At 44.5% G+C, this 17,152-nt stretch overlaps 1 protein-coding gene across 1 annotated transcript in view; it reads right to left on the minus strand.

Moving 5' to 3' along the window:
• The window catches only part of napab (N-ethylmaleimide-sensitive factor attachment protein, alpha b), a 76,189-nt gene extending 60,597 nt beyond the window's left edge, over positions 1-15,592 (minus strand). The window contains exon 1 of the mRNA XM_072274510.1: positions 15,444-15,592. Coding sequence (XP_072130611.1) covers positions 15,444-15,541 — 98 coding nt within the window. The 5' untranslated portion in view covers positions 15,542-15,592. The remainder of the gene's footprint in view (positions 1-15,443) is intronic.
• Positions 15,593-17,152: the final 1,560 nt, after the last annotated feature.

Here is a 17,152-nt window from a genome sequence, read left to right on the forward strand (position 1 = left end):
TTATTATCAAACTACGTATACATTATTCAACCTTGAGATTCATGTCCTTACAGGCAGCCACAAAACAAAGAAACCCTGAAAGAACCCATAAAAAACAATCAAGCACCCGATGTGCAGAGGGAAAAAAACAAATCATGCAAACAATAAATATAAGCAAATAGCATTCAGAATACAAGACAGTCCATAGACACGAAGCTCGGAGCAAGCCACAGCTTATCACACAGCAAGGCTGAGAAAATGTCACAGAGCCTGGAGCAGGTCACATGTAGATTTGACAAATACAACTAATCTTTCAGTTCAGTGTTGTAAAGAGGTGTGGTGTGGTGAAAAGAAAGGAAGAGGATGAACAGCCATATTGTATCATTCTCTGTAACACTTGATGTCATTGATCTGTATTAACAAGTGGTTTCAACAGGAAGAAACGGGCTTAAACTGTCCTGTCAGCAACAGGCATATTGCAACAGAAACATGCTGCACTCAAGTTCCCATCAATTTTAGCACTAATACTAGGTCAGAAATAAACCTTGGGCTCAGCAATAATTTGAATTATTTCAACCATTTGTCAGTCATCCACAAGGCTGTAGAGGCCCTTAGGAAAATGCAGAAAAGATTACAACCATGAGTTATGAGTTACGGAAAAAAAGGCTGAGGCTCTGATTGTCTGCCTTATTATCAGGTTGGGAAGAACAGCACAAAGATTAAAATAACAAGGTCCCTTTACGCCAGGTAGAAAGCAGTTTCTCCCTCTTCACTGGTTAACAACAGAATTAAAGGTGACTGGCGAAAGGAGACTAAAGAAAGCCTTAAGTGGCACCTGAAGTGGACTCTTCCCTCCTCCATCACGGAAGCTGCCCTCACCCGCATCTTCTCCATTACCCAGACATCTGCGCTCACCCCATCTTCCCACCACCAGAACAGGGATAGAGTTCCTCTTGTCCTTACCGACTACCCCTCGAACCTCTATCCAGCACATCGTTTGCTGCAACTTCTGCTATCTTCAAAAACATCCTTACCTCACTCCCACTCTCCACTTTCAGCAGGGGTTGTTCCCTCTGTGATTCCACCCCTCCCCACTAATCTTCCTCCTGGCACTTATCCCTGCCGGTGTAAGGAGTGCTACACCTGCCCATACACGTTCTCCCTCACCTCCATTCAGGGACACAAACAGTCCTTCTAGGTGAGGCAACGTTTCACCTGCAAACCTGTTGGGTCATCTGTTGTATCCAGTGCTCCTGATGTGGCCTCCTCTATATTGGTGAGGCCTGTCGTGAATAGGGGGACCACTTTGTTGAGCATCTCTGCTCCATCGACAAGAGCAGAATTTCTCAGTGGCCAAATACTTTAATTCTAATTTTTCCATTCCCAATCCGACATATCAGTCCATGGCCTCCTCTTCTCCACTCTCAGGTTAGAGAGGAAATACCTCATTTTCCACCTAGGTAGCCTCTAACCTGATGGCAAGAACACTGATTTCTCCAACTCCTGGAAATTTTTCTCGTTCCTCTTTCCCTCTTCAATTCCCCACTCTGGCCCCCCTCTTATCTCCTGCTCACCTGCTTAATACCCCCAACCCGAGTTCCCCTCATCCTTCCATTTCTCTTACAGTCCACTTTCCTCTCCTATCAGATTCCTTCTAATCCAGGCCTTTACTTTTTCCACCTGTTACTTCATCTCCCCTCCTCCTCCACCTGGCTTCACCCGTCACCTTATGGCTTGTACTTCTTCCCCTCCCTCCAACTTCCTATTCTGGCTCCCCCCACCCCACCCTTTTCAGTCCTGATGAAGAGTCTCGGCCCAAACATCTGACAAAGTGAAAACAGTTTTTAAGAACTTTATTCTGAGATACAGAGTGGAACAGGCCCTTCGGCCCAACAAGCCCCGTCGCCCGGAAGCCCACCTATTTAACACTAGCCGAATCACAGGACAGACCAATTAACCTCCTAAACTGTGAACCTTTGGACTGTAGGAGGATCCAGAGCACCTGGAGGAAGCACAAGTGTTCATGGGAAGGATGTACAAACTTTCGTACAGATGACACCGGAATTAAGCTCTGGACTCCGACAAGCCGAGCTGTAATAGAATTGCACGAACCGCTACCATGGTAGAGGTTGCAGGCTCTTATTTGACACAAGAACAAATGGAGTGCTTGCATTTGATAACTGCAGAATTTAGCAGTCAAACTGCAGTCAATCTTTATTTACAGTAATTGACCAAAACCAAATAAGCTCCCACAAAGAGATAAGGAATAGCAATTAATCAGTTGGCTGAAGATGACAAGGAATATTTCCTTGCCCTCTTAATTGGGATTTTACGTGTATCATCCATGCTTGAATATACAGTTAAAGGTGTTGCATTTCCATTTTAAGTACCATTTACTAAACTGTAGGATAGATACATAGACCATAAGATATTGGGCTGAATGGGCTAATTCTGCTCCTTCAAGCCTACTCTGCCGTTCCATCATGGCTGATTTATTTTCCCTCTCAACCCCACTCTTTTTCCTTCTTCCCATAACTTTTGATGCCCAAAATACTCAAGAAGCTATCAACCTCTGTTTTAAACATACCCAATGACTTGGCCTCCACAGCAGTCTTGACAATGAATTCCAAAGATTCAGCACCCTCTAGCTAAAGAAATTCTTCATCTGTTCTCAAGGGACGTTCTTCTACACTGAGGCCCTCTGCCCCTACACTTCTCCGATATAGGAAATATCCTCTGCATGTCCACAAGAATCTTATTGAAGCAAACAACACATTACTGTGCTTTTCAATCTACATGTGACAAGTAAAGCTAATCTTGTCAAATAACACACACAAAATGTTGGAGGAACTCAGCAGGTCAGGTAGCATATAGGGAAGGAATAAACAATTGATGTTTTGGGCTGAGACCCTTCACCCCTGCTGAGTTCCCTCAGTATCTTGTACATGTTGCTCTGGATAGCAGGATGGAGATTACGTCTCTACCAAAGGAGATGTAAGACGCTTCTTCCTTCCACTAGCCTGCAGGTCACTCTTGGACAAGGTATAACACCTGCTTAGACCCTCTCCCCCCACCCCCCATCAGGGGCACATGAAGCCATGGGACCAGGTGGTGGATGGTCATATGAGCAGCTGGAGCAGGCACACCATCTCTGAAGAGTATTGATAATGGCTGGGGTCACCCATCTTGTAAAGACACTGCCCGGAAAGCAATGGCAAACCATTTCTGCAAAAAAAAATTGTCAAGAACAATCATGTTCATGGAAAGACCATGATCGCCCATGTCATATGACACGGCACATAATAATGATGATGATACAAAATGCAGAGGAACTCAACAGATGAGGTAGCATTATGGAAAAGAGTAAACAGTTGACATTTGGGCTGAGCTCTTTCTTCAGGAGGGGTCCTGATGATGAGCCTTGGCCTGAAACGTTAACTGTTTACTTTTTCCCCATAGATTCTGCCTGGTCTGCTGAGTACCCCAGCATTTTGTGGTTTATGACAACGCATTGTTTCCTTTCATTCAGCATGATAGCAATTGCAAATGGTCTGCTATAGCAACCTCAGGGATCTTGGCCAATGGACAAACTGGACTTTAAAAGCTAACAAACTACGATCTGAACCTTAAAAACCCAGCCAAAGTGCAACCAGGGAATGAGTTACTGCACCTTATCTAACAGACACTCCTTGTTTGTTAGTGGTAGGAAAGGCACAATATAGCAGCCCTACGTGTTTACAAGATTAACTTCTGCCACATAACATCTGAAATCAAGTTCAAGTGCATAACAAACCCCAGAGAGTAATACTTCAAATAAAGGTTAGATAGAAGCTCAATGGATAAATTATAGAACAATTCTTCCTTAAAACTGGATAGAGGGCATTTCAATAGATGAAATAGAATGTACCAGCTATTCAATAGATAGAGATAGGAAACATTTTTACTTCAAGAGGTACTGATCCTGTCTTGAAGTTGCAATCAAGTTTATAGAGAGTAACAGAATATTACAGCACAGAAACAGGCCATTCGGCCCATCTAGACCATACCAAACTATTATTCTGCCTAGTCCCAACGACCTGTAGCTGAATCACAGCCCTCCAAACCTCTTCCACCCATATACTTATCATTAGGAGTTTGAGGAGATTTGGTTTGTCACCTAAAACACTGGAAAATTTCTACAGATGTATCATGGAGAGCATTCTGACTAGCTGCATCGCCGTCTGGTACGGGGGAGGGGTTGCTACTGCACAGGATTGAAGTAAACTGCAGAGAGTTGTAAACTTAGTCAGCTCCATCGTAGGTACTAGCATCTCTAGTTTCCAGGACATCTTCAAGGAGAAAAGTTTTAGGAAGACAGCATCTATCATTAAGGATCCCCATCACTCAGGACATGCCCTCTTCCCATTGCTACCATCATACATATACACACACACACACACACACACACACACACACACACACACACACACACACACACACACAGTAATTCATTTTTTCCACTCTATTATCATGTATTGCTTTGTACTGCTGCTGCAAGGTTAACAAATTTCACAACACATGCCAGTGATATTAAACCTGAATATGATTCTGATGTCGTTTTTTATGTGTCATGTCGTGGGCGACCGTGGTCTTTCTTGGCAAAATTTTTCTGCAGAAGTAGAATTTACTTATCCAAATTTCTCTTTAATGCTAAAATCGCACCTGCATCTACCACTTACACTGGCAGCTCATTCCACATTCTCACCATTCAGAGAAGTTATTCCTCTTCATGTTCCCTTTAAACATTTCACCTTTCACCCTTAACCCATGACCTCTCACCCAACCTCAGTGGAAAAAGCCTGCTGCATTTACCCCTCAACTGTGCGCACCTCTATCCAATCTCCCCTCATTCTCCTACACATCTGGGAATAAATTCTGAACCTAGTCAATCTCCATTACAACCCAGGTCCACAAGTCTCAGAGGGTATCTTTAGCTGTACAGGAAACTGCAGATGCTAGAATCTAGAACAGTCTCCTGGAGGAACTCACTGGGAGCCTCTGAATAACCGAATCGCCAAGTTGACCCAAAACATCGATAATTCCTTGACCCTCCCTGCTGCAGAAGCTGCTTGACCTGCTGGGTTCCTCCAACAGACTTATTCATATTGCTCAAAATACAAATCCTACTGACATTTTCAGCAATGTTTCAGATTATTATTCATTCTTGTTCTGAAGTGATGGATTGAAGATTTACCTGGAGTGCTACCTCCCAATCAATTGTTCACAATATTGCACTTAGGATATTGAATATACTCATTCTCAAAACAAGATGTAATAATCTTTAGTGATTAATCAAGAACTTAGTTCCTTAAGGCTATCAGAGTTAGAGGGAGTAGCTCCCAGTGCTTACTCAATGATCCCAATGCCAAGCATTCCAAATAGCCTCTGACAACCAAGTCCAGCTCCTGGCATTCACGTCTGGCTTGGCTACTAAGCCCAGCAGAACCATTTCTACTAACAGGAGAAGGGCAAAGGTGGGTTACTGGTGCCTTAATAGCAGTCTCTCTGGACAGCCATGGTTGGCAGCTCTTCTAGAAGGAAAGCTCAGATCTCAAACTTCTACTGCCCTGCACCTATACCCATTCATGGAGAAGGTTTCAGGAGCAAACCCCAAGGAAAAATCTGGAGTTGGAGTCCCTAAGGCAGTCCTGTGTTGACTGGCAACTCGTGTGACACCACTCGTGCCAAACTCTATCAGCCTCAGCCGTTCCTTTGGATTCGCCAGATGCGTGGAGAGGGGGAACTTGCTGCACGGGCAACCACTTGCTCTCCTTATTGTAAAGTCATGGCTTGCACATCATGTAGACAGCCAGGACTCAACATCCATGGTCGACTTCGATCAATAGGAAGCCTACTAATCAAGATCTTCAGAGAAAGTGTCTGAACATTCAAGAGAAATTACTTAAGAGAAATAGCAGTTTATTTTTTTTTCATGAGCTACTTATAAGTTTCTTCAACATGGGGCAGGAGGAATTCTATTAGATTGGAAATATGATCTGAGCTCGCAACCCCAAGTAAATATTTATGGTAAACAAATTGTATAATTACTACAGGATAACAGACATCTTTGGTATTCCAATATTAACAGAGATACATGGCTGCTTCATTTGGATGCAGTCAAAGCAAACTGAAATAGAACATTAAATTATAAAAATGGTGCAATATGTTAATTTAAATAGTTGCAGGAAAAAACTCCGTTTGGGGTAGATAAAGGCATTGGCACCAATACTATTCAGGTATAGCAGGGTAGAGATACATCTCTGCTAAAGGAGCTGCAAGGCACTCTGCTAGCCCGAAGGTCACCTTTGGGCAAGGTGTAGCACTTGCTTAGCAACCCCCCACCCCCCCCAAAATCAAGCTCATGTGAAGCCATGAGTAGCTGATGCATATCACAAGTTCTGGTTACCACTGACGTCAGGCAGACAATCACCAAAGAGTATTGATGATGGCTGGCGGTGGGGTTAACCCATCCTGTGAAGACACTGCTCAGAAAAAAGCGATGGCAGAGGTTTTCTGGAGAAAAATTTGCCTACGACAACCACGGTCACAGGAAAACCATAGCTGTCTACATCATACAACACCGCACATAATGATGGCGACTATTATTCCAATGTCTTCAAGGCAACATTTAAAACCAAAAGCTTCTCAATTTAGCTGACAGAACTAAGATAAGAGTTTCAAATGAAGAAAGTGCTCTGGAATTTCTCTATTATAGTTTAGTGGTGCATAGAATCATTCAACACCTGCCCTCAGAGTCTACGCTGACCATCAACCATAAAATGAAACTTATTTAACTGTCCCCACATCTTGAGCCTCCTCCCAGGTTCTGCCACAGGCATCACACAAGGGCAGTTTAGTGGAAAATTCCCTACGTACCCGCATGTTGTTGGAATGTGGCAGGAAACCAGAGCACAGGAGAAACTCACATGGCACTGGTATCACCGGCAAATGAGCAGAATTCTGGTCACCACACTGGAGCGAGTTTGCAAGGGTTTATGGGGCACAGCAGCACAGAAACTGGCTCTTCCGCCCATCTAGTCTATGTCAAAAAGTTATTCTGCCTAGCCTATCAACCCGCACTGGGACCACAGACCCCCACCCCATACCCCTACCGTCCATGTACCTATCCAAACTTCTCATGAAATCAAACTCACATTCATCACCTCCACTGGGAGCTCATTCCACACTTGCACCACCCTCTGAGTGAAGATGTTCCCCCTCAGGTTCCCCTTAAACAGTTCACCTTTCACCCTTAATCTATAACCTCTAGTTCTAGTCTCACAGAACCTCAGTGGGAAAAGCCTGCTTGCTTTTACCTTATGTACGTTCGTTCGTTCGTTGAATGCCGTGTCGTCTGACGAGGGCGATCATTGTCTTTCCATGACCGTGATTGTTCTAAGCAAATTTTTTCTGCAGAACTGGTTTGCCATTCCCTTCTTCTGGGCAGTGACCCCCTGCCATTATCAATACTCTTCAGAGATTGTCTGCCTGATGCCAGTGGTCACATAACCAGGACTTGTGATATATACCAGCTGCTCATCCGACCATCCAGCACCTGCTCTCATGGCTTCATGTGACCCTGATTCAGTGGGGTGAGAGAAAAGGGTCTAAGCAGGTGCTGCACTTTGCCCAAGGGTGGCCTGTAGGTCAGTGGAGGGAAGGAGTGCCTTACACCTCCTCTGGTAGAGACATACCTCCACCCTACCCTATTTACACTCTTCATAATTTTGTATAACTATCAAATCTCCTCTCTTTCTCCTACACTCGAGGGAAAAAAAGTCCTACCCTATTTAACCATTCTCTATAATTCAGGTTCACAAGTCCCAACAATATCCTTGTAAACTTACTCTGTACTCTTTCAATCTTATTCAAAGGCAGTGATGTGGAGTGGATGCTTCCTATGGTGGGAGTATCTAAGACCAGAGGGGACACAGCCTCAGAATAGAAAGACGTCCATTTAAAACACAGATGAGGTATTTCTTTAGCCATATAGCCACGAAACAAAGAAAAAAAAACATGGACATCAGCTCAGGAGAAACAACAAACCACCCCTCTCATCGCACAAAAAGAGAACGGCAACATGATCATCAAACCCCCCCCCCCAAACCACCGCACCCAACTAGAACATCGGGGCACAAGTCCCCCACACACACAAATTGCAACAAGAACATCAGCCCTCAAATCCCCCCCGCACACACACAAAAAAAAGAGAAAGAACAAGTGAAACACATCTTGACAGAAGCAAACTGAGAAGTTGAAGGAATGAGATGCAGTGTTATTAACAAGGTCTCGGCTCGAAATGTCGACTTCCTGGCCTGCTGAGTTCCTTTAGCATTTTGTGTGTGTTGCAGAGTTATTAATTCTGGTCACCACACTACCACACTTTTGGACGTTTGTAAGGGTCCGTGATAAGGTGCTCAGATACTTTACTAGACTGGGTCTAAGAATGATGAAAGGTTAGAGTGGAGAAGCTGGTGCTCTCCTTGTAGCAAAGGAGGCTGGAGTGGTGGGGGTGGAACCTAATAGCAATGCACAAGCTGGTTACAAGTTTAGATATTGTTGAAAATATCCTGCATCTTAACACAGTGCCAATATTCTCCATCAATGCTTCAAGAAGCAGAGAATAAATTCAAAGTGATGGGTTAAAGATGGGGAAGAATAAGGGGAAACTTGCTATATGTAAAATAAGTCCCATGTGAAACCAATGAGAAAAAGAGAGACAGAGAGACCTATTGTCCACTCTCCACTCCCATCAGATGCTTTCTCCTCCAGCCCTTGACCTTTCCCACCCATCTGGCTTCACCCACCACCTTCCAGTCAGCCTCTTCCCCCTCACCCCCAAAGCCCCCTTCCCTTTCAGTCCTGCTGAAAGGTCTTGGCCGGAAAAGTCAACTGTTTATTCTTTTCCATAGATGCTGCCTGACATGCTGAGTTCCTCCAGCTTTCTGTGTGTTGCTTAGTATTTCCAGCAACTGCAGATTTTCTTGTGCTTCAGATAGACAAATAGGCAAGCAATAAATATCAAGACCATGAGATGAAGAGTCCTTGAAAATTAGTCCATAGATTATGGGGACAACTCAGTGATGGGGCGATTGAAGTGGAGTGAGCAACTCTGGTTCAAGAGCCTGATAATTGAGGGATAATAAGTGTTCCTGAACCGGGAAATATCAATTTTCAAAAAGGAATTAATTACAGCATTATGGAGGAGGAGCAGGGAAAACTGGACAAGTAGGCACACCCCACAGGGAGCCACAATGAAGTTGGCAGCCAAATGGTATCCCGCAGTACAGTTGTTATTCTGGAAGAGAGGGCATGTTTAAATTCATAAATCAAGCCAAATTAGTGTACAGGGAGCTGCAGCTTCTACACTGATTAGTGGTTCTCACTGAAAAACAAAGGATTTCCATTCATATGTTACAACAATCTACTTAGAAGTCCTAAGTATTACAAATAAAAGCATGCTAGCAACCCCCTCAGCAACACACACAAAACACTAGAGGAACTCGGTAGGTCATTCAGCATCTATGGAAATGAATAAACAGACAACATTTTGGGCCAAGACCCTTTTTCAGGACTGAAAAGGAAGGGGAAGATGCCAGAATAAAAAGATGGGGGGAGGGGCAGGGGGCTGAAGGGAAAGAGAAAAGCTGGAAGGGGACAGGTGAAGGCAGGTGGGTGGGAAAGGTAAAGGTCTGGGGAAGAAGGAACCTGATAGGAGAGGAGAGAGGATAGGGGAGGAGGGGACCCAGGGGGAGAGAAGAGGCAAGAGTCTAGAGTAAGGAATAGAGAAGATAGGTGGTGGTGGGGAGGGGGGGGGGGAGCTTTGTTTTAACCAGGAGGAGAAATTGATATTTGTGCCATCAGTTTGCAGATTACCCAGACGAAATACAAGGTGCTGCTCCTCCATCCTGAGGGCGGCCTTATTTTGATCCCCTCATGCCTGCACCATTATTTAATGGTGTGACTGATCCTTTAACTCAGCACTGTCTTCTTCTATTAAACTTTTGATTCCCTAACATCCAAGCTGTATTCGTTTTTTTTAATTTTTATGTGTGGAATGGGCCCTTCCAGCCCAATGAGCTACACCACCCAGCAACTCACTTAGTTAATCCTAGCCTAATCACTGGACAATTTACAATGACCAGTTAACTTACTAACATGGCTTTGGATCATGGGAGGAAACAGGAGCACCCAGAAGAGGCCAAACATTTTAATTCCCATTCTGATGTGTTAATCCATGGCCTTCTCTCGTACCAAGATGAAGCCACCCACAAGCAACTCCTTAAATTTCATGTGGTTAGCCTCTAAGCTGATGGTATGAATATCAATGTCTCCTTCCAGTGAACAAATTCCCCCCCCCCCCACCTCTGCTATTCCCAACTTTGACGTTTTATTTCTTCTCACCTGCCTTTTACTTCCCGCTGGGTCCCCTCTTCCTCCTCTTTCTCCTATGGTCGGCCCTTTTTCCGATCAACTTCTTTCCTCTCCAGCCTTTGACCCTTCCCACCCACCTGGCTTCACCCATCACCTCCCAGCTAGCCTCTTTCTCCTTTTTACTCAGGCATCTTCCCCCTCCCATCTCAGTCCAGCTGAAGGGTCTCAGCCAGAAACATCTACAGTTTATTCATTTCCATACATGACCTGCTGAGTTCCTCCAACATTTTGTGTGTTTTTTTAATATATAATTTTTATTGAGTTTTCAAAGTGATACATGAGAAAAAAAAATCTACCCTCCCCCCTCCCCCCCGATATATACTCCTACCTAAAAAGAAAAGAAAAAAAGAAAAAAAAAACCGCCTGAATATTAGAAGGTTTGCACATGCTCCATGGGATAAAAATAAATTTAATATATATTTGTTACTTTCCCCAAGGAACCACGATCTTCATCATCGGAGCTATAAATAAGGGCTCCAAATATTCAAAAATGTTACATATTTATCTCTTAAAATTTAAAACATTACTTAGCTTCTCAACTCTCATAGTTCCCTGGGGAATCTCTTTGAACTTCACCATATTGCTATGTGTTTCCCTCCCAATCATCCAGGTAAAAAGAAAAAAAAAGATAGATAAGATACAAAAAAAGAAAAAACAAAATACCCCCCCCCCAATGTTGTGAATGAAAAGATACACACTACCCCCCTCCATTGTGCGGGTCGTGGCTGTTGCCACGTTTGCACACATGAATAACGTAGTGATTGGTCAGTGTTTCTTCCAGCTCCCCAGTAACAAAAAATTATATATATATATAAAAAAATTAATGTTATTATTCCCAGCTAATATTCCTCAAATTTTAACCTTTCTTCCCCTCCCTCATATAATAAATAATATATTTATATATTCATCTGCCTAAAAATTCAACAGGCCTAATCCTTGATCCAGTCTTCATCTTCAATCCATCTCGCTCCCCTAAGTTTGTTCTTGTATCTGGTGAATATTCAAAGAATCTCGCACAAACTCCTCCGCTTTCCGGTAATCGTCAAAAAATCTTTTTTCTCCACCAGGCAAAAAAATCTTCAAGGTTGCAGGATAATGCAATATAAATTGATAACCGTGATCCCATAGGGCTTTTTTTCCTGGATTAAACTTCTTCCTTCTTTTCAAAAGTTCATAACTTATGTCAGGCTAGAAAAAAATTTTCTTCCTTTCTATCATCAGTGGCCCTTTTCTCTTCTTGGCAGCTTGGGCAGCCGCCTGTAGAATCCTTTCTTTGTCTTGAAATCTTAAGAATTTTATTAAAATTGATCGTGGATATTGGTCATCTTGTGGTTTTGGTCTTAGAGCTCTATGTACCCGCTCAATTTCAATTGATTGGTCTTCCTCTTTCATTTGCAAGGTTTTCGGGATCCATCTTTGAAAAAATTCTATTGGATTATCTCCCTTTATACCTTCTTTAAGACCAACAATTTTAATGTTATTACGTCCACTAAAATTTTCCAACACGTCCACTTTCTCCAAGAGTCGATTTCTTTCTGTGTTCCAGACAAGCACATTATTTTCTGTTTTTTCCACTCTATCGTTAATATGCTCCATTGTTCTTTCCATCTTCTGAAATTTCTTATCCATTTTATCCTGTCTTTTCATAGCTTTATCATAGCACATCTTCACGTCTCTAAGCTCTGTTCTTAATTTTCTTAGTTCAGCCGTTAATTGCAATAAAGCCTCTCTTATGTCTCCGTCATCTCTACTTCCAGTCTCTTCCAGTTCTTCCTCCTCTTCTTCATCTGTATTCTCTGCGATATCCAATTCTGACTCTGAGTCACTTTCAGTTGCAGTGGCTGTCGGTTCTTGTAGTTTAAATTGTGTCGATTTGCGCATGCGCAATTCCGGCATCTTCTTCCTAGAGACCGCTACTGCCGCCATTGCTCCCCGTTCTTCTATGCCAGAGATAAAATGAGTCTCCTCTGAAGGAGATCCAACCTGAATCCGAGGCTCCATCGCTGCAGTAGGCCCTTTTTTCTTCCCATCTCGTGGCGATTTCACAACAACAGACTTCTTCTGTTGCGGTTTACGAGGCATATCGTAGAGTAGTCTTACGAAGTTTATAAGTAGTTTTCGGAAAGTATTTATTAACTTTACTTTGTTTAAACAGTACTTTGCTGATTTTTTACGGGAGAGCTGGATTTACACGTCTCAATCCCACGTCATCACGTGACACCCCCCCCCCCGCATTTTGTGTGTGTTGCTTTGAAGGAAGCCCCAGCTGTCACAGGGAGAACGTACAAACTCCTTACAGATGGTACCAGAATTCAACTCTGAACTCTGGAATGCCCCAAGCTGATTCTGAGGTGCACCCTATGGCGCGATGGGGCACATCATCAGTGATGCAAGCTTGGCGCTTCGGGTCTTTCAACATCAGCCACTCTCGCCAGGTGACCCAGCCAGGGTTGATCAAGCCCCGGCTTGTGTCCCAGCAACACTGGTCCACTGATCACACCATAGCCATCTGGAAACTCACTGAGCAGCCTCTGTGACGGTCTTGATCCCGCCCCCCCCCCCCCCCACAATGCCAAAGAGAAAGCAGGTTCTGCACAGCGAGCAGTGCCTTTCATCTGTCTGTGGCACCGCACTACCAGCTCCTGGTATTTGGCATTCTGACCAACTTGGTAACAGATGGAGGAGGGTTCATCTTGCGGGTTATTTGAATACATAGAGCAATCACACCATGTGACAGCGCGCCTTCACAACTTGCTCCATCCTCAAGTAAATTCTCTCAGACAGTTGAATGCCCCCTTTGAGGCACAAACAGTGCAGTAGCTTCTCCATCCTGGAAGGTAGGCAGACAGCTCCTCTCCTTCTTCCTTTAGAGTCCTGACCCTTTGTACATTCCATCCCTTCTCTTAAAAGATACAGACTGCCCATGGCCCCACCTCTCCAGGCGCCCTTATCGTATCAGGCAGCACGACTTCAGTTATGTCACCGGTAGTCTGGACTAACATGACATACTTACCAGCTGATTAGTCAAAACGCCTTTCAATGTGTGTAACTTTTCCCACCACTTTTACAGAACTCAGCACTCTTAGTAGCAGTTCATCAGGAATTCAGACATCCACCCCGCTCAGAACACAAGCATGACTTATGGATATCCTTTTCGAATAGCCACCAAACCTTATTCCCTGCAGCATCCATAATAAAGTACCTTAATTACGACACACCTCACTTCCCACAAACAGTAGTTTAAGCACTGGCTTAAGCACAAATAAACCACTTAATCAATCCTTAAGTAGCATTCACACAACATTCCTGAATCCCATACGGGCCACCACAAATGTAACCCTCTCACCAGGGCTCAGGCTAACTCAGCTGACAGCCACGTGACTCAGCGGTAAGATGGCCACCTGTCATAAACAACATACCGATCCTGGACGTGAGGTTCACGCAAACAGGAACGTCGTGATGCTCCAATTAAAGAAACCTTGATTTGAGCAAATGCTGTGCAAGTAGTTATCTGTAGCCCAGAAATGACAAATCATACACCAGCATAAGATTATAAAGAAAGTATATGTACCAGATTTTCAACTCTAACAAACGTTCACAGAAAAAGAAAAAAGGGCCCATTACAGTTAAACCAGTCCAATGTGCACATAACATTGGAGCTTATTCGAGAGTAGTTGGGGGTGTACCTCTTACTCACACGTTGGATCCACGGTCTATGTGAAAGCACCCGCCACATTCCGAACTTCCCTCAAAGCCTGTCTTGAATGAACTTATTGGCACTTCCTCCTTGGAGCTATTTATCTGTACAAAGCACTTCTTCCAACAGCATTGTATGGCATCTTACCTTGTGCACCATTCCACATCTCCTGCCAAAAGACCCCAACCCAGACCACTGTCCTTCAGAAAACCCTTCCCCATAGCTCTCTAGAACCTTCTGTCACATTCACCATCTCGACTGTCTGACTCACATTCCTAAGCTGGATAATATGGGTCCTTATCTTAGCTGAAGACCAAACACACTTTCCAGAATGGCACAGAGTTTTTACAGAAAACTGCTAATATAAACTACCTCACAGCACAGTAGTGAAAATCTTAAACAGCACATTACACTCAGTTTGGGGGAAACTAGATCTGTACACATTATTTTAGGTATCGTCTAACCAGGGCTCGACTTAATCAGAGCACGACATAGCCTGTGTTCAATATAAAATCACGCAGGATCATGGGCTAAAACGTCAATTTTTTTTCACCATATACATTCCCATGTATTTGGAATTTGTTGAGATGTGTTGGTCAGGGTACAACATGCAAATTATAAAAAAAATAAAGTCAGAAGTACAGATACAGACTAAAAGGAGCATAAATCAATCAGACACCAATAACACTTCACCTCCCTCTCCTGCCAGGGCATCAATCAGGCACCAACAATGCTTAATCCATCTCCTCCCTCCTCTACCAGGGCATCAACCAGATGCAAACAGCCCATCATCACCCCCACAGCCTTATTCAGGACATTACGCAGACACCTACAACCCTTCACCCACGTCCTCACTCCCCCTGTTCGTGGCATTACCAGATATCAACCTCCCTTCACCCAGGTCCTTGCACCCCCTGTTCAGGGCAAACACAATGTCCTCACTCATTTTTGTTGACAAAGATGTCAACAATCTTTCACCCATATTCTCACTACCCCAGTTCGGGGCATCATCAACTGTCAACAACCCTTCACCCGTGTCCTACCTCCCTCGTTCCGGGTATCACCAGATGTCAACAACCCATGTCCTCGCTCCCCCTGTTCAGGGCAACAAGCGGACGTTACCCACTCTTCACCCATGTCTCCGTTACCAGATGTTGACATACACCCGGCCCCGTCACCAGAATACCAAGAGCACCGCCGTCCACCAAGGCCTGGCCTCAGCAGCTGTGGCCTCTCCCCCCATCTCGGGACCGGAGCTCATCACCTCCCCCAGGACCCGCTTGAAGCTTCTCACCCGAACAGCGTGGCCATGAAGGAGCGCGCCGAGCGCACCTTCTTCTCCGCCTCGGCCACCAGGCTGACCGCCTCCCGTTCCTTCGCCGAGTTGTCCATCGCTCTCGCCCCCAAATCACCCACCTTGCCCCGGCGTCACTTCCTGCTCCGGGCCCCGCCCCCTGTGAAGCCGCACCGCTCATCACGTGACTCGTCAGCCGGTGTCCTGTCAATCAAGTATCACACTCATTTCGCAATTCTCCACCAGAGTGCTGAATGAAGCGCAAACAAGCATTGAAGCCCATGTCAGCAAGAAAGACGAACGTCTGCCGAAACAAATCTTCTACTCCCAGCTTAAAGAAGGCAAGCGTAGAAGAGGCGGACAACAGAAGAGATTCAAAGACGTCTTAAAAGCCAACATGAAGAAATGTAGCATCTACACCAACAATTGGGAAACCAATGCCAAGGACAGGAAGCTCTGGCAAGCCATCATCCGAGAAGGAACAGCAACTTTCCAAGCCAACAGATGAGCAGAATTAGAAGAAAAGAGAAGAAAATGGAAAGAGAGGCAGAAGCCCGATCTGCCATCTGGAACTACCTGTCCTGAATGCCGAAGAACTTTCAAAGCCAAGATTGGACTCATAAGCCTCTTGAGAGCCCATAAGTAGATCAACAGAACAAAGACCATCATCCTCGACCTCGAGGGATAGCCACGACGACCACAGAATCAGGTTTAATATCACCGGCATATGTCGTGAAATTGTTGACTTTGCGACAGGAGTACAATGCGATGCATAATAATAGAGAAAAATGTGAATTACACTAAATATGTACAGATAATTAGTTAAATTAAATAAGTAGTGGAAAATTCTAGTGAGCTAGTGTTCATGGGTTCAATGTCCATTCAGAAATCGGACGGCAGAGGAGAAGAAGCTGTTCCTGAATCGTTGAGTGTGTGTCTTCAGGCTCCTGTACCTCCTTCCTGATGGTAGCAATGAGATGGGGGCCTTAATGATGGTTGCCGCCTTTTTGAAGCATCGCTCCTTGAAGATGTGCTGGATGCTGGGGAGGCTGGTGCCCGTGCTGGAGCTGGCTGAGTTTACAGCTCTCTGCAGCTTGTTTCATCCTGTGCAGTCGCAGCCCCATACTGGACGGTGAGGCAGCCAGTTGGAATGCTCTCCATGGCACAACTGTAGAAGTGTTTGTGTGTTCAGGAGACGTACCGAATCTTCTCAATAGAAATTCCACCCATCAAGCAGGGCAGCAACGTTAAAAAACAACAAAGGTGATGTTTCAGGCCGAACATCGTCATCGGAACTGGAAAAGACCAAAAAAAATAACAAGGTAGTTTCAGTTGGAGCGGGATAGGTAGATTTGTTTTTATTCTTTTCCACACCTTGTGGTTCATCGGGTGGCAACTTTACTGTTCCTTTTGCATTTTTGTCTGCTTTTATGAAGCTGAGTGCTAACTTGATGCTCAACGCAGCAAGGGAAAGCATGCAAGGAGCTGGCTGGATTCAAACCCGGGGCCATTTACCTTGAAGCCTAGTGGTGATGTCACCCCACCAGCGGCCAGCTTATACGTTGAAGAAAGGAAATATTTCTGATAAGGTGAAGCCAAATGAGTAGGAGGCACAAGTCATTGCAAGTTGGGAGAAAATGGACAGGTGACATTTTAGGTTAAGACCCTTCATCTGGGCTGGAAGATAGAGGGGGATAGAGAGATCCCAC

This window comes from Mobula birostris, chromosome 12 (assembly GCF_030028105.1).
Source record: "Mobula birostris isolate sMobBir1 chromosome 12, sMobBir1.hap1, whole genome shotgun sequence".
NCBI classification, from domain to species: Eukaryota; Metazoa; Chordata; class Chondrichthyes; order Myliobatiformes; family Myliobatidae; genus Mobula; species Mobula birostris.